Source organism: Glycine soja, chromosome 5, assembly GCF_004193775.1.
Source record: "Glycine soja cultivar W05 chromosome 5, ASM419377v2, whole genome shotgun sequence".
Classification (NCBI taxonomy): Eukaryota; Viridiplantae; Streptophyta; class Magnoliopsida; order Fabales; family Fabaceae; genus Glycine; species Glycine soja.
Window position 1 is genome coordinate 5,073,389 of NC_041006.1, and position 21,412 is coordinate 5,094,800.

Below are 21,412 nucleotides of genomic sequence, written 5' to 3' on the forward strand. Positions count from 1 at the left end.
CTCACTTCACTGCCTGGTGTGGAGTAGTGGGGTTTCGTTCTTTCTTCCTTTGTTCGGAAATTTAGGAAAAATGATTTTAAAATCAAAGTGTTTTTTTTATTATTTTTGAGACCGCACCACAAGACAAGACCCTCTTTAACTATTGAAAACAACAGGTGAGTGTGTGAAAGCTATATCACTCCATGCACACGTCCCTTTCTGGCTCCTCTCCCCCACATCTGCCGCTTCTCTCTCTCTCTCTCTCTTACACACGCATACACATCGAAATGCCAACCACATATGTTTCTACTATGTTAATTATATAATAACTTCTCCATGTTCATGTACAAACAAACCCCTCTTCCCAGTCCATAAATGATGATGATCATGATGAAATGAATATCACATGAATACATACAAGGTATATGCATGCATGCATACATACATGATATATACATGTGAAGAAGGTCTTGTTGGTCTATAAACAAGAGCAATTATATACAGAGAAAGAGAGGGGTGAATTTTCAATTCTGTGCCTTTGCCCTCTCTTGTAGTATAACTATCAAAGAGAGGACCAGACCAGACCAAATAGATATCAGATCAGCCTCTTTCTTTCTTTCTCTCTCTCTCTCTCTCTCTGCACCTTTCTTTCACAACTCAATCAAAAAAAGCATATCCAAGGTGTGGTGGTTAAGCTGTCCATCTATCAATCAATCCAATCAATCAAGAGACCAATCATCAACCGAATATAAGAGAACGAAAAAAGGGGGCTACCCAAAATGTCATCCTCTTCCACCACATTATCACTGGACCACCTCCCTCCTTCCGAACAGCTATGTTATGTTCACTGCAACATTTGTGACACCGTCCTCGCTGTATGAACCACACAACACATTATTCAATTCTCTAGGGTTTTTCAATGCTACCTACTCCACCCTCTTCTCTAAATTCTTTTACTTTCTTTCTCTCTCAATGTTTTCATCTTGTTTAATTTAGTTAATTATTACTCACCAAACTATGTATCATTTTCTCCATTGATCTTTTCCCACTTAATATTTCAGGTAAGTGTTCCTTGCACAAGCTTGTTCAAGACCGTCACAGTCCGATGCGGCCATTGCACTAACCTCCTCCCAGTGAACATGCGAGGGTTGCTTATGCCATCTCCCACTCAATTTCATTTGGGTCACTCTTTCTTCTCCCCATCTCATAACCTTCTGGTATGTGTATATATACACACACCACCATAGTTTTCTTTTTCTCTTGTTTACTCTTTACCTGTTTGATAAATTAGTGTATGTATGTACGTACTGTTACCCTTTTATATAAATATAAAAGAATTAATTACTGATTAAAGAGCTAAAGATAAAGAGGTGATGATATGTTGATTCTCTCTCACTCTCTCTCTCTCTCTCTCTCTCTCTCTCTCTCTCTCTCTCTCTCTCTCTCTCTATATATATATATATATATATATATATATATATATATATATATATATATATATATATATATATATATATACACACACACACACACACTTTGTTTCTTGCATGGTGGATGATATATTCCATTTCTGCAGGAGGAGATACCAAATCCCTCTCCAAATTTTCTGATGAACCAAACAAATTTAAGTGCATCAAATGAGTTCTCTATGCCTGCTAGGATTGCAGCTGATGAGCTTCCACGACCGATCATGAATAGACGTGAGATATAAAATCTACTCTTTTATTTTATATTATTATTATTATTATTATTATTATTATTATTATTATGATTATATGACTGAAAAGTAGTAACTCAGGTTTCTCTCCTTCAAAACGATGGTGCCCTTTCTTGTTCACCCATGATCTTGTTTCTTTAATAATGAAGTTATCTTTTAGATGAAAGCAACATTTGTCGTATTAAAATGTACTGTAGTTTTTCAAAGAAAAATAAAACATGTTGTTGCTTTTATGGTCAATATTTGACAGGATCGGTTCCTTCGGTAGAAGGAAAAGGGTCTTTTGAGGCTTCATCGCGAAAGTGCCTAAACCCTTCCTTGTTTCCAAACGTACATGCCCTAAAAAAGTTATCAATGATCCTAATACGTAATTAATGACCAGGTCTATATATAGAACATCACCACCCTAATTAAGCCTAGAAAAGGTTCTCAATATCTGGGAAGTTAATGAATGTAAAAGAACAGCAAGTAATACCTAGCTATTAATTTCTGATTCTAGGGCACAGTCTGTGAGGCTGTGTTTCATTTTCACTTTTATCAATAATATTTAATTTCATTTTGATTAATTTTTTTGTTAGAAGCACCGACAGAGATGAAGAGAAACGTAGGTTAACTTTGGTGTTCGTAAGTGGCATGGGGAAAAATAGGTGGTAGAGAGAGAGAAAGACATATATAGGGCAGTTTCTTCTCCCCCGGAATTATAGTTGCTTAAAGCTTTTAACACTGAGTATATCATCAGAATCAGAAGCATATATATATATATATATATATATATATATATATATATATATATATATATATATATATATATGCAGACAGAGCCAGTAATGCTCCATGCCACGAAAATAGAGAATTTAAATTGCAAGAAGAAAATAAATATAGCAACTGAAAGTCAAAGGAAATGATTTTGATATATGACTGGGGTGCCATTGTCCAGCTCCTGAGAAGAGACAGAGAGTCCCCTCAGCGTACAATCGCTTTATCAAGTGAGTATTCATTTCAAAACATTCGTTATTATTATTAATTTTAAATTTTATGAAGAACTTCATATTTATATATTAAATGTGTACATATTTCTGTTATGATTAATTAAAGGCTTTAAAGTTGAAGCAAATTTGAACGGTCCGTGTGTATTTCTGCAGGGACGAGATCCAACGCATCAAGTCTGTCAATCCCGATATAACTCACAGGGAAGCCTTCAGTGCAGCTGCAAAGAATGTATCAATCCTTTCCCCCTGTTAAATAAATAAATAAACAAATATACAGCACTATGGTTCTTTTACGTACTAGGGTTTCAGAACTTTGAACGGTTAATTATTATTTATATTTTCTCTCCAAATTTCGCATGCAAACTTTTATTAATTATCTAATCTATGCCACTATTCACAAATTGGTTTCACAATAATGAAAAAAAAGATGCATTTCTTTCTAGAAGATAACACGTAAGTTTTTTAAAATAATTTTTTGAAGTACAATATTGTGGTATTTCCTCCCACTATTTCTATAATCAAATAAATCAATGATAAGGTTTTTCTAGTTCACTTTGGACTTCTTCTGATGTATTACGTGCTTTGTGTGTCAGTGGGCTCACTTCCCACACATCCACTTTGGTCTCATGCCTGATCAGACTGTGAAGAAGACAAATGTGTGCCAGCAGGTAAAATTATCATGCACCCTCTTCTTGCAAAATGTTGCAGACAAAATAATGCATAACCCTGACTTTGATTTCTGAGTGTGTGGGTGTGTCTTTCTCTTTTGTCCAGGAAGGAGAGGAGGTTCTCATGAAAGATGGGTTTTATGCTTCGGCTAATGTTGGTGTCTCACCCTACTAATTCACCAGTCTATTTTCTCTTTCAAGAAATTATGCAAAGAGGAAAAATTTTCCAAGTTCACCAACCTTTGAAGCTCAGCAACGATCTGATTCCTTAATTAACTTATATATGCATCTATTTATGGCTCAAGGGCGGTTATGTTGATATAACTAAGGACTACTACTACTACTACACTATGATGATTAGCTCTTGGGGTTGTGCATGCATGCATGTAGTTCTCTTCTTATGATTAGACTTTAATTATTAACTTTCATGTTCTTCAATTCCCCAAGTACTACTGCAGCTGATTGCTTATCTAATCAATAATTAATTAGCCATACTTTCAGTTTCTGCCTACAAGTATGTTCCTTTAATTTGTGTATTTTCACCCGGGTAAACTTATATATATTGTTTTATCGGTACGTCAACTTGTTAATTGGACAATCCTAATTAAAGGTACACTCCAATAATGGGGTGTAAGGGTACAAGGAAAAGAAAGATGAAGAGAAAATAAAAGAAGAGAGAAATTGATAAATATAATAAATGAATGATGACATGATGAAAATTGAGAAAAAGAATGAAAAATTGGATAAAATTAAGATATTTGAGTGTATGAATATATAATAGCTTGTGTTATTTATAGATTCTAAGATGTTCTAGATGTAGTTAAAATTTGGATGGAAAGATATAAAGCCATGCCGTTTATCTTTTAATTTACACCATAGTATAAAATATTTCAGGATAATTAAAATGTGCAACCTGCATCCGTAAGTTGAAAAGGATTATTAGATTAACCTGCAAGTTTATTACGGAGATACAGAACCGACGTGGAAGAGAAGTTAATTCTAGACACAAATTGCACGAGATCTAACGTACATTTGGGTTACGTTTTTGTTTTGTCATTGTTTGTTTCTTTCTCGGAAATCCTTTGGTTAGAAAAGAGTAGTCCTCATCTCAGCATTCTTAACGACCAAAAATTAGAGTCTATGACACAACCTGTTTTAGGAATTTTCTGTTTGATGTTTATCAATGCTTTGCCATTACTGGAATTAGGAAAACAGTTGGCTATATTTAGTTATTTAAAAAATTAATCCTAACGTTTGCTTCAAGTTAAATCTAACCGAAGATATTATGCTTCATAACAAAATAAAGTTAGTTCGCTTCTAAAACTTAAGAATTGGAAATGTGGTGTAGGTAAGAATTTAATTAGTTATCAAATTCGATCATTTAAATCAAATAACGTACATTAAAAAAATGATGAAGAACAATTTTTGTAATATTATTGAGAGTATTTTTAATCAGCATAAATGAAATGATTATTTAAAGGATCGAGTACGAGAAGTACTCAAAAGACATCATCAATGCATCATTTTTTACCTGTCATAAAAAAATGGAAAATAAATACAAAATCATATGTAGATGCAATCATCTGCCCATGCCACTTTTCCGGTTAGGAGATATATATCCCTCACCTTGTTCCAGTAACAGGCTCATCAGACCATTCAAACAGAAAATAATAATTAAACAAGCACACTCTTAAAAGGAAGACACCCACAACGAACTTGATTAAATCCAAGGTATGCATGCAGTACATCCTTTACCCTTTTGGCGAAAGGAATTTCTAAATCATTTTGAATAATGATACTTGGATGCCTTTTTCTTTTAAACGCCCTAACAATATTTATTATTTTTCTTTATTATTATTTTTTATCACATCATAATTCCTACGATTAATGTTTATATTTTTTTTCTCACTAGACGTCTAATAGTAGCATTTAGGATGTCCATTCATCCTTTTCATATTTTTTTAACCTTTTAGGTCGGGTTTGCACATTTTGCTATAAAGAATAACCAAACAATCTAAAACATGTTAGTTTAGGATGGGTTTATAAGTCCAAAAAAGGTTAAAATGTTTAAATTTAAAAAAAACTATAAATAAATAATGATAAATATTTAAAACAATATATATTATATAAATCATAATTAAAAAAATTAATGTCATGTAAACAAGTCATCAAGTCATCGGGTTCACGAGTTTAAAAAAAAAATTAAAAAGAAACTCATTATATATGAACCGAAGGCCATTGGTTTGGAATGAATCAGGCTGAATTTTACTTGAACGTACAACAACCAAATCTAGATCAAATATTTGGGTGGGTTGGGTCGAATTTATAAGTTCCCCAAACTAGCAAACACCCCCTACTTTTTCATATTTCCATCTCATTACTTTTGCTGATTTCGACGATTAATAAATTAAGCATTGACTTCAGCACTTCACCTTATTTAGATTTTGCCTAACCCAACTTTATGAAGAAAGTATTTTGACTTTGACAAAACTTGCATTCAACTAATTTCTTATCTTGATAAATTATGAATCATTTAGCCAGCTATGCTGCAATCCAATCTGAGCCTTCAATCCAGCGTTAACTCCAACTTCTTTGGCTAGCAATAGTTTACTGGTAAACAACATTGTACATTTGTACAAGAGTAACATTTAGAAGCACTTTGAAAAAAATCCATACATTTTTAGGAATATTCTAATTCAACCTACATGCTGAGAGCCTAATACATGTTGGCAATTTGGAATTGTAACTGTCATGGCTTATTAGTGGCAAGTAATAATTATAAAACTTTTTGTTTTCCACACCAGGTGACTCTACAAATCAATTTTCATTCATGTGACACTGTACTCATGCGTACAAAAGCATTATACACTATATTTTACATAGTACAAAATATTCTTTGGGACTTATTGGGACATTGTTGTTTGAAGCACATATAAGTTGAGTCTAAATGACTAAGTCTATTGATGGCTCTACTTCTTTGTATAGAATTGGTACCCCTGGTACCGTGATGTTTTCATAAAATTTTACTGCAGACCAAAAAAAAAAAAATCCACCGTGCTCAATATTAATATAATAATTGAGAATGAAGTCATATATATATATATATATATATATATATATATATATATATATATATATATATAAAAAGGAACCATAGCATATCCGTTAGACGACAAGTGAAAATACTTCCATTCAATACATGAATATCTAATTTTTTTTTATATTGAAAGATATATTAGTTATTAGTTTGTCATTTTTTTGTTAGTCACCTATATATTTTTTTTTCAACCACCAAATCAATCTTATAAATTTTATATATATGTATCTAATATCTTTTCATTAACATACAATAACTCTGATTCAATGCATACTTATAATAAACTCTATTCATATAAGGGAGAAGATAAAAAACTCTTGTCATGTAACCTAATTATTAGATTTTCTGGAATGTAAAAATGAATATATATATATATATATATATATATATATATATATATATATATATATATATATATATATCCGTGTGAGTGAAAATTTTATATTTCCATGAGAGTATTTAAAATAATTTTTAACTTTCATTTTATTCCAACTCATAAAATCATTTATTTAACATTTTTGTTTTTAAATTAAAATAAATTTAGAAACATTCTCAAAAATTAGAAATATTTATCAAACATCTTTAAAAATCAATTAAGATTAAAATAATAAATCATATGTCATTAGTACTACTTGTGCAACAACAGTAGTTGCTGTTGGTTGATATAATGTAATTATCAATTCTTAGCCAAAAAGTCTACGGGTTAGTAGGTTTTACATGTCACAAGTTAATGCTTGGGCCTGGGCGATTAAAATGGGAATCGCCGCTGCGAATCACATTCTAACAAACTAATTAACCATGCATCAAGATTCAAGAGAGTCAAGTTCATCAGTTGATGATTTCTAACTTTATCATTTTCTTACTCACAAGCATACTTTTTTTTAATCTTTGCTATAATTTGTAACCAGGTAATAATTCAAAGATCATTTTTTTTTTAGGAGAAGCGTAATTCAAAGATCATATAATTCCCTAAATATAAAATTTTCCAATTTTAGTATTTGGAACATAGAATACAGGCCTGGTAATAATAAGAACCATCTGTTTTCAAATTTCAAAATGAAAGTTTCTAAAATAACTAATGGTGCGGTTATTTGATTATTTGAGAGTATTTTTTGCCTATACTAAGAGTATCATTCAATCGACAATTAAATATTGATCTCTTTTATGATATAGAGATCACTATAACAGATTTTGTTTCTCTTAATCAAGCCTTTTCCCGTACATTTAGCTAGAAATCGAATCTTAAATTTTTTATTTTTAAATTAATCAGGGATCGAAATATTTTCCAATTATGCCTAAATTTGAAAATAAATGGAAGTGTAAATTAATAGTGAAAACTTCATTTTCTGAAATAAAATTTCTAATTTATAATGACTGTATGGTAATATATATATATATATATATCACTCCAAATCGGTCTGGCAACTGGAGCCTGTGCTTGTACATGAAGAACTGTTTTCGTTATTTGTTTGTTACAAAAACCTCCAAAAGTTAGTACAGACGAATCTGTTTGCACGAGCATGGCAGCATGTTGGCACTTAATTTCGAGGAGTCGGTTCAATAGCTGTCAGATAAAACAATGATCCAAAATAAAGAATGTGAAAGAGGTAAAGAACAGAATGGGAACTGCTCGAAGTCCATAGTTCAAATTTGAGTCGTATAAGATTTCTTTTATAATATTATTTTGTTTTATCTTTTTTACATTATATCTAGGGCTGTCAGGAAGATTTAAAAATAATAGATTCAGTTCAATGTTCGAGTTGAGTTTGATATGAATATTTTTTTTTCTCACTCAAAGTTGACTTGATTCAAAGCTTAGCTCATCAAATCAATTCAATTTAAAGTTACAATTAATTTACTAATTTTATTTAGAGAGAGTATAACATTATCTTACGTGTGAAAATAGGAGAACAACTTATAACATCTATCACGTTAAGATTAAGAATAATATATGATTGAGATTGAAATATTTAAAATTTTAAATTAAAATATAATATATTATCAAATATCTAAAAAAGTAATAAAACAACAAATAAATTTATAAAGATCTCAATTATCACTTCATAAAATATCTCAATGAATCTATCACTATCACTATCATTATGATTATCATTGTTATCACCATAATTATCATTATAGCCATCACTATTGTTATCATTGATTATCGTCGTCACCACTACTATTATCGTCAAATGTCACCACCTCCTCCGTTATAATTATCGTCGTCATTGATGTCACCATCGTCGCTAATGATTGTCATGGCGGAAGAGGTGGTGGGAACCATAGTCATGTGTTAACGATGATTGAGATATTTTAAGACAAGATTTGTTCAGTGAATCTTTAAGAAATTTGATATTTATATTAGATTTTAATTTGAATTCTTAGATATTTTAATCTTAATTGCCTATTATTTAATCTTGATCTAATGATTGTTATTAATTGTTTTCATATATGTGTGTGGATTTGCTAACCAATCATTATTGTTTTCTAAGATGAGTGAGTTAGCAAGTTATATCATCAATATATTTTAAGGTATTTTCTAATTATATCTTGTTAACACATTCATACTAAAAAATAAGAGTTTATAAGTTAGCAAATTCCACAAACATATACTAACATCCACATTCTTATATTTTGATATGAATTACACCATTATATATTTTAAGATATTCTCTAGTTATAACTTACTAATACATTTACATAAAAAAAAAGTGTGTAGGGCACATATACATATATATGAGTGGTTCATAAATAAAATCCATTCAGAATAAATAAATTAATCAAGTCAAACTATACATAGTTGAAGTTCAGTTCAACTTATTTATTAAATGGATTCAATTTTTAAATCAAATCTAGTTTATTATTTGATTTTTAAACAAAGTTAAACGAATAAAATATTGAATCTCGAATTATGTTCAAATTGTTTCTATTAATTGTAAGCCTTACATCATTCATTTTATCTTAGTTTTTCCTTCTATTTATGTTTCCTTTATGCAAAGCTATTGTACCAATAACTAATATAATTTCTCTTTTAATCAAACATGTTGCTTCTGGGGCATCTGGCAGACAAGTAAAAAACAGTTGTTCGTATGCATCGGATGCTAGGTACTATAACCAAAAGAGTATTAAATCTTGATCCCCAGCAAAAGAATAATTACATAGCACACAGTTGCAATTGTAATCAAGAAAAGGCACATACATAGCCCCACATTCCACAAACGACTGCTAATAGTATTTGGTGCTCCTGTACTTTACTTTTTCTCATCCATTCATCCCCCCAATTGGGTGGGATATTTTCCTAAGAAAGCAAAAATGCACACTTTAGCTCCAACATGTTAACACGCTCAATTCTTTGCGCATGCATCCTAGCCTTTTTTGATGTAAAAGCAAGTGCAATACAATTATATGAAAAGAAGAGAACACAAACCAGTTATTTTCTCTCAAAATTCCAACATATTCAACTATATATGTACGCAAGGCATCACCCACAAGCATTATACAAGCCATATATACCGAGACTGAGACTGTATCTTTTGGTAATAGTTGGGTCCATACTAATTTTATTTCCAATATTATCAAGAGAAGGCGATCCATACTAATAATAATTGAGAAATGCTAGTATATGTTACTACCTGTATGATTTATTTTAACAAAATTCTTCGTTCTTAATATGCTTATTAATAGTTTAATTAAAATCAAAACTTTAAAGTAGGTTTTAGGATAAAATGTGTTCATCTTCTTCAACTTGTTAAAATAATGCTCCTATATACTGTTTGGTATAATGGAACGTATATAGTAAACTTGTTAATTGTGCAAGGTTGATCGAGACTCTGCTTTTCAATTATGTGTTTAAATATTTTTTCTCATTTAAAAAAAATAAAATGAATTTGCATGAACAATATACAAGTGAGAATATGTTTTTTTATATATTTTATTGAATTAATATCTCAATGTTTACGAATAAAAAATGACAAAGGGACGGAGCTATAACATGAGTTTTAACCCATTGTCACCCGTCCTATCAGATAAAAGATTAAGTATATATGTCTCATATTCACACAAATATTCATTAAGGAATGAAGCATCCTCTTAAAAAAAACAAGGAATGAAGTAGCAATTGTACTAATTGACAATTCACTCAAAGTAGATGAATTCATTAACACAAGCAATGAAGTATGAAATAGTTACACTATTCAACATTTAACTCAAAATATTTTAAATCCATTAACATATTAATCAAAATACTCAATTTAGAAGTTAATTTTAAAAGTTTTTTACTTTAATATAATAAATCTAAAAAAAAAAAGCTAAAATACTTTAATCTCATAAGTACGTAAGTAGAAAAAATTGAGAAATTTATGTGTGTGTGTGTTAATTAATGCATAGAAGACAAAGTCGTTGCAGATATCTGTTTAGCTATCCAAATTTAATTAATCCGTTATGGATTGTACACATGATAAATATTTATTTTTATATAATTAAAATTTATAATAGTAAATATTTTAATAATTTTGAACATATAAATTATATTTTGAGTTTATAAAAAATTAAAGTGATAGATTGAAAGAGATAATTAGTTAAGAAAATCAAATCCACATGAAGATAAAATAACGTGGTTTGTGATAATCAAAAAAACATTTTTTAAGGAAGATTTTTTTTTTACTTTAGTTGTTAAATAAAATTAAACATGAAATTAAACAGTTAATTTACTTAGTTGGTCTCTAAACTATTTGAAAATCTTCAAGTTGATTTCTAGAAAAAAAAATTAATTAGGTCTCAAAGGTAGGAGTGTTCATAGGTAAAGTTAATTAATAAACTTGAATTTAACGGCACTGATCCAATCATTTGGTTTAAATTTTTTTAGAATTTGGATCGAATTCAACCAAATTCATTCCTGTACAAGTTTGGTAACAAATTTTGATTTTTGAGCATGTAAATCCAGCCTATTGATTTGACATTTTATTATTATTATTATTATTATTATTATTATTATTATTATTATACGCATATTTTAAATTATAAATATTACTGAATAACAATGGTTACAAAATTTCTTGAGTATTAATTGTTTAGTAACATAAGTTAGCCATGAACTTGTCTAAAAGAATTATTTATTGTTTCACGTAAAAGATTAGTCATACAATAAATAAGTTATAATTATAGAAATAAAATACATGAAGAATGCATTAAGGTTGGTAAGAAAAAAAATAAATTCTAAAAAAATTTAAAATAATTTTAAATGTTCTAACCTGATTAACCTAATTCAAACTCATTTATTTGTTATCAAGTTAGTTTGGATTTGACAACAAAAACACAAACCCAACTAAATTTGGATAATTTTAATCAGGTTAGATAATGAGTTTAGTTCAATCCAACTCAAATCGGTCTTTGAACATGTTTAAATTAAAAAAAAATTCTTTTGATTAGTCTTTTATAAAGATGTAAGTAAGCACGAATCACCTAGTAAATCTGAATTGACCTAAATCAATCCAAATAATTTGAGATGGATAGTTTTTGTATTTGGGTCAGACCTAAATCAAACTGATTAAACCCATTAAGTTTTGGTTGGGTCACGGATTTTAATTTTTGAACCCACTAACACATTAATCTCGCCTGTTGACTCATTAATTTGTATTAAATTATTATTATTATTATATGTAATATATAACATATATTTTTAAATTTTAAAAAAATTAAATATTATTGATCATTGATTACGTAGACTTATCAACCTGAATTGAGTAAAAATCAACGCATCCCTAACCTTTAGGATTAAAGCGATAAGGATTTTATTGATTAAAGTCACTTCAATTGGCTTCTAAAAATATTTCAAATTTATTGGTTTTGTAATGTTCCATTGATTTTGGTAGAAAAAAGTGTTTGAAACTCATCTTCATTATGTTGATTGAAACTCCTTATCTCGGATATGGTATGTTTAACTTTTCATCATCTATGGATAGATAAATAGATAAGAGTTACGAGAGTAAAGTGGGTTGTGAGAGCATCACAAAAATTTCTTTTTAATAAAAAATCTAACAAAAAATAGTTATGTTTGATTTATTTAATAAAAATTTTAGCTTATAAAAAATGCGTTCTAAAAAAGAATATACAAAATTCAATGTTTTGATCGGTTGACCCAACCCAACTCAAATAATTTACAAATGGGTTGAATTTCATTTTTTTCCTTAGAAAACAAACCCAAACCAATTCGTTCATATTTGATTAGATTGAATCATAAATTTGACCAAACTCACTCCAAATTGACCTCTTTACACCCCTAATTTTTTAGCTGTTTAAAACCACTAAAAATGATAATTAATGATAATTTTAAAAACTTAGGAACTTAATTAAAAAATTAATTAATTAAGAATCTAATTTAAAAAAATAGTTTAGAGACATAGTTTAAATTTGATTAGATTGGATCATGAATTTGATCCGCTCACTCCAAAATGATAATTAATGATAATTTTAAAACCTTAGGAACTCAATTAAAAAATTAATTAATTAAGGACCTAATTTAAAAAAATAGTTTAGAGATATACTTAAAATTTTCCAAACAATTTTCGAAATAATTAAGCAATTTAACCACATTAAAATTATTTGACTCAACAAGAAAGATAACAATTATTAAAAATATTTTCATTTTAAAAAAATACTCTCATCAAATAATTAATTCTTAAAAGTACTTTTATCTTCTTAAAAAAAAATACTTTTATCTAATATAGGAGTTTAAGATAATAATGATTCAGATTTATAATAGAAGTAAGTTATGTTTGGTTTTTCGTTTAAGGTGCTCCAAATTTAATTTAAGAGTAAATTCAGTCTTGTGATATTTTTTTATGCATAGTTTTGTGATATATTTAATTACCTTCAAAAATAAGTTTACTTGTTAGAATTTTGCATCAAAACTTAATTTTGTAGAAGAAAGATTTGAATTATTTTTACAAATTTAAATTAATTAAAACTTTAATTTATAAACTGTAATAAAAAAACATGCAACAATGTGGTCTTCCTTTTGACGTTTTCCTTTCTTTTATCACCCAGAAAAGTATTTCAAAATCTTTCCAACTAAGGATCTGAATTGTTTAGTTGGCGATGGCTCCTATATTGGTCCAGTATTAGAATGTTGACAAGGTCGATGGGATAAGTAACGATGTCTCCAAATCTTCGCATGCGATTGATAAAAGGAACGTTAATTTTTTAATTAAATTATTCCTTAAAATGAGGGTTTTAAGAATAAATTTCTAAAATTTTGAAAAAATAATTTTATTATAAATAATATTTTAAAAAATTTATTTTTCATATTTAATTCAAATAAAATATTTTAAAAATGTAATCCAATTCTTTTAAAAATATCCACATTAAAATGAAAAATACTGAATAACTGAGTTATAATATATGTGACGAGAATGACAATTGAAGTAATTAAAATGGTAATAATAAGAATAGAGAAAAAAATTTAATAATGATAGTAATAATAACAAAAATTATGACGATAATAATAATTTATTATTTTAAAAGAATTTAAATAAATTGAATCTTCTCTTTTTAATAGAATTTACATAAAAGTAATTTAATAACTAAAAACATGTTGATGATATTTATATTCTTTCATTTATCATATTGCATAAAATGAGAAAATGGGATAAAATGAATAGTAATGATTTTTGCACCCAAAATAAATTGAGAACTTTTTTTGACAGAAAGAAATTGAAAACTCATGCATGTCTTATTAAAAAGAATGATTACCTTTTATTCTTAAAAGCAATAATTTATTTGGCACAAAAGCAATATTTTTTTAAAAAATAATTAAGGAAGAAGCTATACCAAAAAATTAAGTAGTTGTAGAAAACTGAGACAAATGAGCAGATCTGGTGGAAAATAAATTAGTTGGGTGCTAAATAGAAACCTTTGCCCCTCTTTGTTATATATAAAAAATAATCAGTATGTTAAAAGTTAAAGATTGATAATATTTTAAAATTTTACTAGAAAATAAAGTATTTAATTTGGATGAAGTTTTATATATAAAAAAAAGTGTTAAATGCACAACATAAATATGTAATATTTTGTCATTATTAAGAGTGAAATTAGCAAAAGAGTTGAGAGTTCTAACTACAATAAATATGACAATAAAAATGTAAATTATATTAAAAATATGTACTGTAAAGTGTTTAACGTCATTAAAAAAGTTATTATTTATGATTTTTAACTATAATTTCATTAAAAAGTTATTATTTATATTATTATTCTTAATAAAGAACACTATTAAGGAAGGAATTGTAATAAATGATGAATTAATAGGAAAAAGATTTCATTGTTTTTTTCATTTTTTTACATATTTAAACAATGTGTTACATACATTATATATTTTTTTTACTTTTCTAAATCTTAAAAACTATTGTATACAATTAAGGAAGAAATTGTATAAATTGGAGCTTATGAGTATATTTGTTAAGATATTTCCATAACTTAGCTTATAAACTACTACTTTATTTTGGCAGGAATGCTGAAATAGAGAGGAAGTTGTTGTGACACTGTACTGCCGACAAGATCCGCAAGTGTCGTGCACATATTTACAATTTGTACATGCATGTTAAGCATGGCCTTTTCCTTTCCTTTGTTTTTTCCTCTTTTTTTTAGGGAAAAAATGGTCCTTTTCAATAGATGTAGCAACCTAAATTAAACTTTATCTCTGAAAATTTCCGACGAGTGCTGAAATTGTGATTGAAAATTTATGGAGTGTCACTTTCAACCTCTGAGGGCAATAAAAGTGGTAACGGTCCCTCAAGGACAAAAATTAGTCATAACAAAAATGAAGAATATAGAGGAAAGTGGGGGAGGAAGATTTTCAAAGCTAAATGTAGCATCTACCCAAGCTCAATAAGGCAAATCCAACAAATTTTCTCCATGCAAACTTGCATGTGCAAAATATTCTGTTTGGTCATGTCATTATGTCAATTTGTTATTTTCCTTTTTTTTTTCATTTTTTTTTTTTTAAGATATGCTAGCTAGATCATATCTGTGAAACATCTAGAGAAGCATCAAGCATCTTCATCTGGGTCCATGCATCTTGACCTTGCATGATAGGCTACAAACTACACAAATATAAAGATGAAAGTAGGAGTCGGCAGGTAAAGTTACATGTATCAAGAGTATGATTAAATTGTGATTACTACATCAATTATAGGCATTAAAAGAATCACAAGTCCCAATAAATTAAACATGGAACCACAAGCATAAAGCTAATAGGAAGAAGAATACAAGTCAAAATCACTGCAAAAGATCAATAATTTATAAACAAGACTTACAAAACTAATAACTCAATCACAAAACCTCACCAACAAGCCACAAGTCCACTTGAAGCAACTAAGAGTAGATGACCCAAAATGTGCTTTTTACTGGAAAATGTGGATCCATGCCCATACAACGAGCCAAGTGAAGAGCAGCTTCAGTTTGTTCCCAGTGATTGATGGTGCATCTGACGAAACCTTTTGAGGCCTGAAAGAAAAGAAAACAATTGACCTCAAAATTTAGAACCATACACAATTTCAAGTTAATGGTGGTTAGTTGGGAGAGAAGGATTTGTAGCTTACTTTTGCAATTTGCTAAGGGCACCACAGAAAAGGGCATTGTCTGGAATGGGAAGCTCAGTTTTGTTATTGACCTCTGGGTTGACAACCCTGACATATGTTTCTTGACCAAGATACCATGAATCAAGGTTTTCTGTTCTGAGATTCCAAACTCCTACGTTGTCAAGGGAAACCAAAATTGCTGTCCATGCTCCGGGATAGACCTAAAATGATAGGCATTAGGAAAATGGAAACAAACAGATGTGAGATTGAGTTTGAGATTATAACTTCTATGAATCATGATTCATTGACATAGAAGGTCAAATCATTAAACAATGAATATAGAAGCAATGAGGATGGTAAAGAACACAGACTATCCATATATGTCAGTCAGCAACATGAGAAACAGGAATTTATTAAGTTTACAGTTGCAGCAAAAAGTTCCAACATTTCAAATGCCTTGAAACAAAGAATTCATCAAGAACATGAGTGAGAACTTGAAATTGTTAACAAAAAATTATTGACCTGTGATATGAACAGAATTGAGGTTCTAGTGATGCATTTGACATTTTGGAAAGCATGAAAGTTTCAATGATTTTAGTGTTCAGGAGGAGCCAAACATATCTAAGATAAAAATATACCTGTGCTGTAGTGCGAGCTATTCCATCCCACTTGTTATATGTACCCCTGCTATTCTCAGACCAATCACCAAAATCCATCCTGCAGCCAACAAAATCAAGTTGTGTTATTGATTCCTGAAACATGGAATGGCACAATATAAAAGAGAAGGTATTAGCCAGTACCCGACTACAAAAAATGCATATCCACTCATGTGATAAGTATGCATCTTAGTATCATTGTTCTGCAGTATAACTTCCATAAATCCCCTATAAGTTCCATTAATGATTGATGTTTCTGTGCGAGGTGATCCGGTAAGAGGCTTGGTGGGGAAATCAAGCTTGTATACTCCCTTTAGTTTGTACTGGTCAGCAAGCCTGATTGGAGTGGAAGGATTGACAAAAGAGTTTCCACTGAGTGTTGCTCGCTGCTTCCCATTAATTTTCTCCAGTGGCTTATTTTTTAATACATAAATATCAGTCACATTGATGGAACCATATCTGAAAGACCCTTGTGGGTTAGGACGAGCACCACTTGCTGATACATTCCATCTACACAGTTAACCACAGAAATGGAGTGAGTAATGATTTTTTTAATTCTCAAATTTGAGAATCTAATCTGCATAAATTCAAGAGGAATTATTATTCAATAATACATTAAAGTTTGATACTTGCAACACATTTAAGATGTCCGTCCATGTAGTTGAGACACGGTGACATACATACAATCCTTAGCTGAATGACACAAAGATGTTGGTTTAGTTTGACACATTGATTATCACCATATCCAAAAACTCCTTAAAATAGTTGAACCTCCAAAACAATACAGAAACTCAATACCAAGTATAGTTGCTTAATTTGACACTATTCCTTAAGATTGAAGATTTAAGTGTGAACAAATATGTGTAGATAACAGAAAATGCTAAAAATTGCAGCACTGACCTGATGGATCTTGCTTGGTTCATTGAGTAAGTTTTGTCAAATTGATCATCAGGACCCGGTGGGAGAGGACCACGGGCCTTCCCCTTGGAATTTGTATAGCGCAAGATAGCAACTCCAGTAACTCTTTGCCAACGTGATTCATTCACAAACCTGGCACTTGCTACAATGTAGTAATCTGTACTTGCATTTTGATCTGTGCTTAACAGAAAAGAATAAGATTGTCCAACATGAATATCTAAGCTAGTGTAGTTCTGTTGCACTGTGTAAGACCCTTCTGTCTCTGCTAGAAGTAAGTTGTGACTCTGGATCCTGAAATTCAGACTTGTTGATACTCCAACATTATGTACACGAAGTCGGTAAGTTTTTCCTGTTGAACATCATGTGATAACCATTAAAATCATTTAACAGGTAAATCATTATCAAATATGACATAACACCAGACCCAAAGTCATCCAAGGAAATAAATTATAATGAATACAGTTGTGAGAACCACAAGAAGCTTTTCTTTCTAATAGAAATCTTCCACCCTACACAACAGATCAGATATTAATCAATGTACCAATGTCCTGTTGGATAAACTTTTCCATAAAAACTTGTTAGGGAAAAAAAGAAAGAAAAAGAAGGTAAAATGAATTGAGCTTTTCCCATAAACTAAAATCAACTTATACATTTCATCTTTTGGAAAAGTTAAATGAGAAAGTTTCTATAAAAGTTAAGTGTATAAGTTGCTTTTAGCTTATGAGAAAAACTCAATTCATTTAACCTTCTTCTCCTTGTAATAGTTGTAGAAAAGTTTGTCTGAACATGCATAATGCAGTATGCAGTATACAAGACAGATTTTGCTTGTTTTCCATAACTTTTAAGTCTATTGTTTTTCTCACAATTCGGACAAGCGTATTAGTCAAGGATTCCATGTTTCTATGCCTAAAGAAGCCTAACATAAGACAAATTATACAACATAAGTTTCTCACTTTGTCCGATAGGAATTAAATTTCTTCCAAGAACTTACCAGGATGAACTTCAATTGTTTCATAATCAATGCCATCAGGAACAAGGGTGTCATTATATCGGTAAGGACCTTTCCCGTTGATGAGAACACCATCCGGCATGCCAAGATCTTTTCCATCATCAAGAGCCTTCCTCAAATCCTACATTCCAAAGCAGAACCAATATCAAACAGTTTGCCCCATGTTATTTACAGTATAAATTGAATTGACACTTAGCAGAAAACAGGAGTTCCCAACTTCCCATTAATTAAACTATCACACTAACCGTATGATTGCGGGTGTACCAATCTCCAATGAAAACAACAATGTCCCCATGTGGGGTATCAAAAGGAATCGGAATGATGGGTCTGTTGTTTATGATGAAACCCCCAAATCCACCAGCAGCTCTCTGAAGATGAAGGGAAGGGAAGTAGAAAAAGCTTCCAATTTGATCCTTCACCTGAAACTGGTAAGTCCAGTTCCACTTTGCAGGAATAGGACAGTTTGTGCCAAGAACACCATCTTGCCACGAAGTCCTCCTTTGCTGAATCCCAGACCTGTTTCATATGAAAATTCCATAACTTTTCAGCTCACTGAAAACAAATATTTGTTTAAAATTGAGGTTTTTGAAACTGAAGCAAGCAAAGCACACTCTACCAATGAATGAGGAGGCTCTCGTCCAACTTGTTCCGAACATTGACAGCAACGTTGTTGTTTGTGGTAACATTGATAGTAGGACCTGGGAACTTGTTGTTGATGGCAATGACCTGCAACAGAAACAATGCAGACGAGACATGAGGGCCATAACCAAAAACCCTGTACTAGTGTTAGTGTAGCTCTTTCTTCCTACCCACCAACCAAACTCTTACTAAGTCAAACAAACAAACACCTCATAATGACATTCACAATCACATGACAACCTTTCACAAGTTTCAAGTGTTGAAAAAAGGTATAACATTGCTATCTAATAGTGTCCGTTGATGCAGATCTGCAAGTAAAGCTTGAGACTTTACATGAACACACACACACCCAGATGGAGAGAGAGAGAAAGGAACCTGCTGAGGAACTCCAAGAGGGGAGGCAGTGATGTAAGAGACCTCAAATTCGTAGGAAACGAATGGATCCGCTGCAGAAGAGAGTGTGAGGAGCAAGGAGACGTTGATAAGAAAGAAGAAGAAGAAGAAGAAAGCTCTAGAAGAAGAAGAAGAAGACATTGTGTGGAACTTTTCAGGTTTTCCTCAAAAAAAGAAAGGTTTAGAGCCAAGTTTTTAGTAGCTTTTTCTTTTTCTGTGATTTTACATTATCAAGGGAATTAGAAAGAAAGAACTTGGTAAGGGTTTTTGTGTGGTAGAGAGAAGAGAAAAAGAAGGAGGATTTGGAGGAGAAGAAGAAGAAGGGGAAGGGCTCTATTCCAGCACTTTTAGCTGTGGTGTGAAAAAAGCTCTATCCGTAGTGTAGACAGACACTGGAAGAAGATGAATGAAGGGATGACAGCCAGTAGCCAGTTCACACCTTCTCATTTGTTTGTTGGCTACTTGACTATTGTCTCTCCTAAAATAAGTAAAATAATACACAATTTCTTCCTTTCTTAAGGTTACAATTAACGTAGCCATGTCATGGGCTTAAAGTGCGGCTGCAAATTGCATGGTTACAATTAATTTCAAATATAAATTTCGGACATACTGTAAATATATGTGTTGTTATTAAGTTAACAATGAAGCTACAATGAACACATAAATCAACTCAGAATTTTCTAACACAATCAATCAATAGTTTCAAATTTGAGTTTAACCCACGAAAATATAAATGTATCAAAGCATCCTCTTCGTTTTTTTTACTTTTTTTAGTGCATTTTAAAACTCTTCATTAATGTGAAAATTCACATTTACACCAAAAAGTAACTTTCATTTTGTTTAGCCTTTGAATATGAAGAGAGAGAGAGAGTGAAGATGCATTTTAAATTTAGTTTCAAACATGCAACTCAATAAATAACATGTTTGATTTCATATTTTAGACGTTATTTTTTACATTTTAAATATGATTTTAAAAGGTTAATAGTTTTGATATTAACATTTAAATGTGATTTCTTCAATCTTAGTAAGTTTCCAAACATGCACAAAGTACATAAATTAAAAATTTATGTTATCAAGATTTTAACAGAAAAATAAACATAATTTAAATATTAATGGAAATTTTTTTTTCACATGATGGTCTTATTTAACTCCAATTAGATTGTATACTGTGAAAGATATATATAATTTCTAAAAGGTAATAATGAAGCTCTCCTGTAATGTATTATTTAAATCTATAGTATCTTTTTTAAAATCAAATCTTTGAAATCCGATTTATAGGTAATTTCTTACGTAATAAAATAGTCCATATAGCCGTTGTTGGCACCATAGCATTCTTTCTTGCTTTCTGTTAGGGTACTGTAGGATTCTATAAAGAAACAACAACATATGCATTGGCAATTTGTTTTATTCGATTATTAATTAATTAAATTTGGTGTTTGATGGATGGGTCATTATCCCTTTTGGTTTGATAGGGGCAGCGGCGTAATTTGCGTTACAACGGTCGGATCTCTGCAAAAAGCGCCACATGCTTGCCAGCCGCGAGCCATTTTACAAGTGGGGCCCACTACTCCAGGCCGTGTGGGGCCAAGGCTGTGCTCCGCGTAATTACCGTCGGATCGTTTTGACTCATCTCAACGGTTCGTGATGATGATGCATAACCACGTGAGTCCAGCCAAGTAAAGTGTTCAATTACAGCCTCAATTCCTCTCAAAACATTTCCATTTTTTTTAATTCTGATTAAGGACAAACTTTGATTTTGACACAATATACCACTT

At 30.4% G+C, this 21,412-nt stretch overlaps 2 protein-coding genes across 3 annotated transcripts; one reads left to right on the forward strand and one right to left on the reverse strand.

Annotated features, from left to right (window-relative positions):
* The first annotated feature begins 480 nt into the window (after window positions 1–480).
* On the forward strand, window positions 481–3,858 carry LOC114412134 (protein YABBY 4-like). Of its 2 annotated transcripts, none has more exons than XM_028375925.1 (7): window positions 481–854; window positions 1,041–1,196; window positions 1,556–1,679; window positions 2,634–2,682; window positions 2,839–2,914; window positions 3,279–3,353; window positions 3,460–3,858. In XM_028375925.1, exons 1-7 carry the CDS (start codon window positions 759–761, stop codon window positions 3,526–3,528), a joined length of 645 nt encoding a protein of 214 aa, XP_028231726.1. In that variant the 5' UTR covers window positions 481–758; the 3' UTR covers window positions 3,529–3,858. The 2 variants fall into 2 exon arrangements, with proteins under 2 accessions (XP_028231726.1, XP_028231727.1); XM_028375926.1 differs by having other exon boundaries at window positions 766–890.
* Window positions 3,859–15,556: 11,698 nt separating this feature from the next.
* LOC114412135 (monocopper oxidase-like protein SKU5) lies at window positions 15,557–20,101 on the reverse strand. Its single transcript, XM_028375927.1, has 9 exons — window positions 19,620–20,101; window positions 19,222–19,331; window positions 18,851–19,121; window positions 18,588–18,726; window positions 17,579–17,945; window positions 16,823–17,188; window positions 16,661–16,739; window positions 16,044–16,243; window positions 15,557–15,948 (listed from the first exon to the last, which is right to left on the reverse strand). Exons 1-9 carry the CDS (start codon window positions 19,776–19,778, stop codon window positions 15,846–15,848), a joined length of 1,794 nt encoding a protein of 597 aa, XP_028231728.1. The 5' UTR covers window positions 19,779–20,101; the 3' UTR covers window positions 15,557–15,845.
* Between the last annotated feature and the right edge of the window lie 1,311 nt (window positions 20,102–21,412).